The 9,388-nt window shown below is 25.6% G+C and overlaps 1 protein-coding gene across 1 annotated transcript; it reads right to left on the bottom strand.

Annotated features, from left to right (window-relative positions):
• Positions 1 to 2,823: 2,823 nt before the first annotated feature.
• Positions 2,824 to 3,441, bottom strand: LOC145833066 (kelch-like protein 28). Its single transcript, XM_082940264.1, has one exon. The coding sequence runs from the start codon at positions 3,439 to 3,441 to the stop codon at positions 2,824 to 2,826; it is 618 nt and encodes a 205-aa protein (XP_082796390.1).
• Between the last annotated feature and the right edge of the window lie 5,947 nt (positions 3,442 to 9,388).

Genomic DNA, 9,388 nt, shown 5'->3' with positions numbered 1-9,388 from the left:
CATAAGTATTGTATCCATTAAATAGGAAAAACTAGGCATTCCATACATATAATATGTAGATTATAATTTGATATATGTTAAGTAAACTGGTATATGTTATAATTAAAGTAAAAAAAAAACTTTTATTAGATAAATTTGGTAAGTTTTTATGTGTTTAAACTAAATATATTGTACTAATATTTAGCGTTTTTCGTCATGTCTGTAATAAAGACAACAAAACAATACTAAGTTAAGTATTAAAAATTTAAACTGTTACTATTTACTTTTCCTACGAAAATTAGCATAGACCGACCGAAACCATAGATAAACTAATAAACTTTATAAAGCTTTACACTAAAGCAAGAAAAAAAAAATAACGCTTGCACGATGTCTACTTAAGTTTACTAAAAGTGATGAATTGATAAAAATTTTGTAAGATACTAAGTGTAACTTTCACAGGCAAAGCATTTAATTTTTTTTATATAAATAATACACTTTTGCTTATAAGATGTTATACATTTTATGAAGACTAGATCTAGGTCAGCGTGTTGTAGGTTGTTGTAGATTACGGTCCAGTTTTTCTTAGAAAAAATACTCACATAACAACGTAAATTTAAACGCTTTTTTTAATTGGACTATTTTTTGACGCAAACTTGTAGTTAAAATATCTTTTAAAAACTGTTTGTTATAGTTTTATTGTCTTTTAAATAACTGTTACGCTAGAAGCTTTTTTTCAAATTTGCAATAAAACTATAATATTTTCTTTAACATTACGTCACAATGCGTCACAAGCCACAGAATTCCGGTCGGGTCAGATTCGATCTGTGGGCAACGTTTTTGATTACTACTGTAAACAAGGCTCTTATATTTCTATTAAAATTCAATTCATCAAAACACTTTAAAAAAAATAAAACTTAAGTTTACTCGATTAGATTTTGAGTTTTAAAATTTTGAACTCAAGGAGAATGTTTTAGTTGTCTTATATGAAAATAACTTTGTGAAAGATAGTTTACAAACTTTAACTGATAACAAAAACTCTTAATCTGATATATGTTATTTTAGTTAAGAAGAAATGATTTACTTATTGAAAGTATGCAACTTATAGACTTATTAATTATAATTTAAAATGAATTATGTTTACAAAAAATAAGTTTGGTTTGCATGTGTATTAGAACTGCCTAATTAAGATAGCTTAATAAAAGTTTATAAAGGCTAAGTTTTGGAAGACTTGAGTATTAAATGACATAAAAAACAGCCTTGTTCCAATTGGAAACTATAAGAAAGACTTGTAAAATCCTCTGTAATCTTTGTACACTTAAATTATTTCTACTCAGAAGAGATTAATCAATGCAGAAAAAATCAATATTAAAATTGAACAAAACTTTCTCTTATAAGAATGATCTATCAGTATAGTTTGTAAACTTGTCCAACTAAAAAAATAATTCAAATAAACCACAAGTAAAAAAGCTTGTTTGCTAAGCTGGACAATTAATGGTAATATTAAATAAATACCTGACAGAAGAGTGTAACGAAAGAAAAAGGCTGTACATTCATTTTTTTTCCTAAAATTTAATATTTTACACTCATTTGTTACTATGAACTTTATTTACTTTCTACTAATAGAAAAAACTAAACTTTCTTTTTAAGTTACTGTTCACCTAATATACAGACAATACGTATAAACTAAAGGGAAATTTATTAAAATCACTAATATAGCTAACACTTTATCAAGACATATAAACAAAAACAATATAGATAATAGATTTAAGCAATCACTCCTGTAAAACGGAGTCTGTTAAGAAACATAAACTAAACAGAAAAAAATATTTTGTAAAGTAATATTTAATTAAGCGTAAATACATAAAGGAATCATTATTAGTATAAAAAATGTTCGAGTTTTTAGAAATTAGTTCAAAGATAAACGTCTAAATAATCAGCACTTGTGTTTTAACAAAAATTGCATTTGGAAACTACATTCAATAAAACAAAACAGTTTATTGCAAACTGTATTGTTAATATATTTTCAAGAAACTTTATTACTTTAATTTTGTTATTAGTTTAGAATAAGAAGTAATCGAAATGTAGCATTAAAACAAAATGGAATTAGAACGACTTTAGCAAATACATTACACACCAAGTTTACACATGGTGAAGTTCAGACTGATGAAAATCAAACAAGGAAACAACAAAGTACAATGTCTCTTTTGTAGTTGTATAGATTTCTATCACTTATAAGTCTACAGGTTAATTTACGCAGGAAAACTTCGCAATATTTCTTGTTGCATAACAGCTTTTTTCTGACCATTCATCGATTTCAAAGTCGTAAACCATAACTTTACCTCCGTGGCAAAAAACAAATAACTTGCTACCAACTGTGATCGCTTCGATAGCATTGCTAAACATGCTAAAAATATTTTATTCATGTTCTATCAACAAAGTAAACACTTCAGTATTGGAATCATAAACTTCACAGTTGTTTAAACCACCAATTTGAAACAGTTTGTTTTTTACTGCAACTGATTTGTGATGGTATCTTCTTTCAATCATGTCCGGCATTCATGACCATGTATGAGCTGCATGATCATATGCTTCTACATTGTTTAGTGTTACATTACCATTCCGTCCACCAGATACGATAATTCTTCCTTCAAATACGGAACTAGCTGAAAACTTTCTTGCATCGTTCATATTGGCGATTTCTTCCCATTCATAGGTTTTTGTACTAAATTTAACACTCGTAGCTGTAGATGAAAAACTAATAGATCCGCCAACAATATAAACACTTTCCATAAAAGAACAAGTGGAAAAATAAATACAACCATCATACATGTTAGATATGTGTTCCTAAGTGTTGGTAAGAGGGGAGTATTTTTCAACTGGCATTATGCAATTTAAATGAAGATCAATTCCACCAAACACATAAACTTCACCTTTAACACAAACTGCTCCAAAATTTTCTCGGGCTATTTTCATTCGCCGCAAATACTTCATTCCACGAAAGTTGGTATTCTTTAAAAGTTTTACTTCACTAACGGTGTTAAATTTATTTATATTTTGCCCTCCACAAACAACTATGTTAAAACTAGTTTGGTTGCAATATCTGGTTTTAACGTCGCCATTTGTTGTGGTTGAATGTTTCTTGTCCAATAAAACTGTTTTAATAACCTCAGTGCATTCATTACCATCAATGCTAAAAGATGACGCTCTGCAAGCAATTCGGAGATAGGCTAAAGCTGGAGCTGATAGAAGCTGAAGTCGAACTTTAGACAGGAGGTGTACCACTTGTTTGCTACGCTCTGTTACATCATAGTTAATCCACCTGTTTGCTGCATTGAATACTTGCACTTCCGTGTCTACGCTCAATCCGCTGCTCGATAATAATTTTTTGATGAAGTTGAAATCAAGTTCTAAAAAGTAGTCCGACTCAGCAACTATTGGAAAGCAGCTCTCCACGAAGTTCATGGAACTTTCATTCAAGTTTAAAAGCTTGAAATTCTTTGATAAGTAATAACAAACCACACTGTTGTTTGCATTTTACTTTTTATTTGCGAACTTGGAAATCCTTTTTTCTTCAACTTCATCTAATAAAACCTTGTTAGTTTTAATTTGAAGTATTAGCTTGTCCTCATTTTTAATCAGGTTTTCTGTAAAACTCACAGTTTTAATTAAAAAAGCTTTTTTTAAGACTAGATATTAACAAAAAAAAAAAGAAAACAAGATGTCTAGTATTTAGTTAAATTCAACAACTAGTTTTTTGTAAACTAATTAAACCTCATTCATTAAAGTAGCTTTATCATAGAATTTTTTTTTACGAAATATAATTGTTGTTTTTAGATCAGTATTTAGTCGTTTTTGTTGTTGATTTTTTTAAAGTTACTTGTAAATATTATTTATTTCTTTGTTGACTTTAATGAATTGTTTAGTAACATTATATTTATAAAACTAAACTAGTGTTTCTCAAAATGTAAAACTAAACAAAACTAAAAAATTTTAATGCAACTTTTGAATAATTCTGTAGAATAATTTTTGTCAGCAATTTAAGCAGGTTTTTATTAGATTATGATTTTACAGTATAAAAATTAAAAACAATGATAACCTCTTCCGACAATACTATTGCGAGCTGTGAAATTTTTTTTGCATGTTTTCACATATTTAGCAATCATAGTTTTTGATTTTTTAAAGGTTTTGGAACTTGACTGCGTCCAGAGTTTTTACTTTGCATTTTTATGTTTTAAGTCTGTTGTAGTTCATTATAATTTAAATATAATAAAAATATAAAAATAACTTGATAAAATTATCCTTTAAATAAAAAATAAAAACATTTAAATATACAACAATTTAATATAGTAGTAAAACTATTTTATACAACTTTTAATGAGTTAACAACTTTTAACTGGTAAAAAATAGACAAAAATACACAAGTAATTTAAGGAAAAAGAAGATTGTAAGAGTTCCAAAACCTAACAACGTTTGCAAAAAAAGATGTCTACAAAATAGTTTACTCTATGTTATACCCTAAGTAAGGTATGTAAAATTTCTATACACTTATCCTTTGGATATTTAAAATTAAGAACTACCATTCTAGACTAAATATAATATAATAAGTTAATGTAAAGTACTTTTGAGTAAATTACTTTTTTTAAATTTATATACTCACAATCTATATAAAATTAAATGTAAAGTGTACAATTTTTACTGTAAAACTAATTATATTTTTTATATCTTTAAGAATGTTATTTAAACTTTTGAAACTAGTTTTGATTCTTTTTTTTTCAAACATATAACTGTAAAAATTCAGAAGTACTTAAAAATTGATAATGTATTACCAAACACACTTATAAAGAATAGAAGACATCAAACGTATAACTTGACTAACATTAGCTTAATTATGCTAGCAAATTTGAATTAAAAAAAAAAACAGTGTATCAATACTTTATTTTTATTGCTACGTTTTATAGAAAAATCTATTCTAGGTTTGTATACTGTTATTTGTGGAAGGGTAAAATATAAAGACACTTTACCAGGGTTGTCAAATTTGCACGAATGGTCACTTTTGCACGAGTAGTCACTTTGGTACTTATAGTCATTTTTCTAGAGATTTATTAAATAAAAATAAAATAATGATGAATAATAACATAATTAGAAAAAAACAGTTACCGACAAAGGGTAAGGGTTAGGAGTTAAAGTGAAAGTAAAAAATAGACAAAATAAAAATAAAAAATTCTAAAAATTTTAATAAAGGTAAAACTATAAAATAACACAATAATTACAAACAAAATTACTGATCAAAGGTTATAGTAAAGTTAAAAACAAAACATTTTATAAAAAGTGTATCAGAGAAAAAAGTTACTGAACATGGCAAATAAGTACCAGTGGTAATAAAACTAACTAATATTAAAATTTCTAACCCGTACAAGAATTTCTTTGCGCGAAAGAGAACCCTCGTATGTCTGTATTAACTTTACAATTAAACTAAAGAACACTAACTATTGAATTAAACTGAAATGTTAAAATAAAGACCATGAATAAGCAGAAACTAAAACTAGATTTTTAAATATGATCTCTGACAACCCGTTTTTTGTTTGATAATTAACAGGAACTAAAATCACTTAAGTATGAGTGCTTTAATTTTAGAAATTAAATCAAAATAATATATTTTATTAAGTATATAGTTTATAAAAATAAAAATTTTATTATTAAAATCTTGTTATATAATAATTTAAAATATTTATTCAAACTTTATTAAGCTTAATTTAGGACTTCACTAGATTTGACTTGACTAGACTTGACTAAATTGGCCTTTGACTAAACTGGCCTTTGACTTAATTGGCCTTTGACTAAATTTGCCTTTTATGTTATTTAAGTACCAGGGCTTTTTATTTATCACTAAAAAATTAGTTTTATACAAAAAAAGGTTTTCTTTTGTGTTTAGTTATTTTTGACTTATACTTGTTTAATTTAGTTCTATTTTAATGAAAATCTCAAATTCAAACACTGTTTTTCAAAAAAAAAAATATATATGTTTATATAAATATATAAAAATAAATTTTATTAAATTTTACTACTAAACATTTTAAAGTTCTTAAAAATTCCAGGTTGAGTAGCTGTTGAGTAAAATAGGTTTTATCTGATCAAATTTAAACAACTAAGACCATGAATCAGCAGAAACTAAAATAAGGTTTTTACGTATAATCTTTAGCATCCCATTTTTTTTTATATATAACAGGAATTAAAAGCACTTAAACATGCTTGATAAAATTTACTTTAAACTTGAATAAAATAATTTGTATTTTGAAGTTCATAAATTAAAAAATTTTAAATATTAAAATCTTCAAAATAAAACAATAAGAAATAAATCTTCTAAATTAATTCTTAATTTTACTGATTTAATATGCCCTTTTATGGTATTTAAGTAACCAGGGCATTTTATTTACCACTCAAAAAGTATTTTTATAATAAAAAAAACTTTTTTTTGTGTTTAGTTATTTTTGACCTATAATTTCTTAATTTAGTTCTATTTTTTGATGAAAATCTCAAATTCAAACAGGGTTTTTTTTAAATAAAAAAATAAACATCTTATTAAATTTTTTTTAAGTTGTTATGCTTTTTAATTAGTCTATATTAATTTTAATGACAATAACCTACATTAGTTGAACTGTTTTAAATTTCGATATTTTTGTCTTATAATCAAGTAATTAAAATACAGTGGGTTAATCTAAAACTAGTTGTAGTCATAGAGTTTTTATAGTTAAGTTTTCTGTTTTACTATTTTAGACTTTATTTCAATAGCTCTGAAGTAAACTTTACTTCAGAGTTTCATTGGGTACTAATCAGGGATAAATAAGTAACATCGGTAAAAAAATGAGTATTTAAGTACTAAAAGGGCAACAACTGATAATTCGGAACATTTTTATGCCTTATTTCTACCAAAAGAGGCACTTATTAAAATTAGTTTGGAAAGTTGTGTTCTAAAAAATTCTTCGCAATGTTTTTTTTCTTGTGTGCTTAGAACCTCTGAAACTTGGTATGTCTAATTTTTCATCAGTTTTAATTTGAATAAGAGGTTGCTTAATAATTGCAGTAGTCTCTTTTAAGCATATAGACTTTTTCAGGGGTCTTTATGATCGAAAAGGTTAAACCTATTTACTAAGTGTTAATATTTTTCGTTCACTTTAAACTATGTTCCTGTGGCCTTTAACGTTTTAAAAACGTTATGCTAAGCTACTGTAAAATAAATTATGTGCGCAGTAAGCTACGAAAGTATAAGTTATTAAGGTACATTAGTTGGTATGTTTTGAGTGTCTAAATTAAAAAAACACCGTTTTAAAATTTTTTAACTAATATTTGTCTATCAAAAAAAAAACGAAAAACTTTAAAACATAAACACTTAACAAATTTTTTTAGTAAATCAGTTTATTTACACAGTTTTGTGCAAGGGTAAAACTCTGATATTTTTTGTGACATTTATTAATTTAGGGTTGCATTATTTATTGCAAAACTGGCTTTAGCTTACAAAAAGAAGTATAATATGGTAAGTTCAAATTTAATTTTTGTAATTGTAAAACATTCAACTTTATTTTGAAATGGCAGCTTTTTAAACCATTATTAAACTTTATTTGTGCCTTAAAGTAAATAATATATGACTTATAGACATGACTATCATAAAAAATTTTAAAACAAGTAAAACATGGTAAATTATCAAAAATGCACAGTTAATAACTCAAACTATGTGGTTTATATAACACACACATTTTGAAAGCAATTAACGCTAACTTTATTATACCTACAATTTCAAATGTTTTAAAAACAAATGAAGTTTTTATATTAAAAACTGTTAATTATATTATTTCTGTAAAACTAATACCTAAAATATATTTACTTAAGTATCTAACAAGAAATATTACATACCTTATTTAAATTTTATCATACTAAATCAAGAAAATACTTTTTACTCGTAAAACTTGAACTAACTACATCTTATCATACTCTATAATCAGTTGATTAAAATTGACTTAAAGTAAACCTTAAACTTTCTAAACAAGTTTTTATTAAAACATTCTAACTTCTCCTTGGCATTTAAAAGTAATAGTAAACAATGAAAATAATAACCTAACAGAAAAAATTCTGATACAAACTGTACTAAATTTATAAAAGTTGTTTAACTCATACTAAATTTTAAACTGCTTAAAAAACGTATTTCGGTTGATTATGCATGTATAAAGCTTCTAGAAGAGTTTGCCAAAACTGCTTTAGTATTCAATTCTATTGGATACCAAGCCCTAAATATTATTTGAAGGAGTTATAGATAGCTTATTATATAAAGAAGGCTCAAGACTCTCTTAACCCCGGCCTGCGGAGAAATTCCCTAAAATCAAAAAAATACGACCTAAAATACTAACGTTATAGCTTAATCTACTGCAATCCTCGGAGTTAGTATTCTATACAGTGCGGCAAACAATTAATTATATTTTAAAAAATATTGACTGAGACTTATGAAAGGCTACCGACTTACACTTACTTTCAAAAAGAAGATGAAAGGAGCCACCTTGATTTTTTTTGCTACAAATGAGGTAAGTAGTTTTATATGTTTTATTTGAGATCTTGAAAACTTTGCTGACAGAGTCTGCAGGCCAAATGGGAAAGCAAAAGTTATTGAGTTTTTTTTAGTTGACTGGGTTTTTTCATACCCTAACTAGATGGTAATTTATTGAAACTTATTTAATTTACAAAAAAAATCATGCAAAAATAAAACAAAAACCTAATTAACTGTCCAGTTTGTCTATTTTAGGTTTTAGTTCCTAGTTATACCAAGACGGCACTTAGAACTAACGTTAAGACTACGTATAATCTATCAGTTCTTATTGTTTTTGAAGTAGTCATAAATGAATACAAGCAGATATTTTTTAATATATGAAAATTTTAACAATCAACAAAATTAACTTTAAAAAATTAAATAGTATTAGTAACTTTTAAAGTTCACCAAAATAGCCTACTTATCCTTTTAATTAATTTAGTTCAGGTATCAAATTATTGCATGGGTAATCTCAGTGCCTAAAGTAAATAACAAAAAAACCAACTAATTAAACTAATCATATATTCTAAGAAGCTCTATGCTTTGTAGATCAAGTTTAAAAGTCTTAATTTTATGTAACTACTATACAATAAGAAAACATATTTAAATATTCAACATTTTAATTTAATTTAAGTAAACAGTATTAATTCGAATTAAGAGAAAAAACCAAAAGAATATTATAAAAATAAATTACTTAAGTTAAAAAAAAAACAAAATACGTAGAAAAGTAAACTATCCTTTAGTGCTTTCTTCTTCTTTCCATTTTCTTATCTTCTTTCTATTAAAATTTGTTTTTAAATTAGAAGTTTAAATGTTTGTCCACATACAGGTTGTTGT

This window comes from Thalia democratica, chromosome 4, assembly GCF_965202585.1.
Source record: "Thalia democratica chromosome 4, ktThaDemo2.hap1.1, whole genome shotgun sequence".
NCBI classification, from domain to species: Eukaryota; Metazoa; Chordata; class Thaliacea; order Salpida; family Salpidae; genus Thalia; species Thalia democratica.
Note: the sequence above shows the minus strand (reverse complement) of the source record. Positions and strands in the feature narration are given on the sequence as shown.

Coding starts and splice junctions, on each gene's coding strand:
- LOC145833066 (XM_082940264.1), bottom strand. CDS start 3,441: ATGAACTTCGTGGAGAGCTGCTTTCCAATAGTTGCTGAGTCGGACTAC.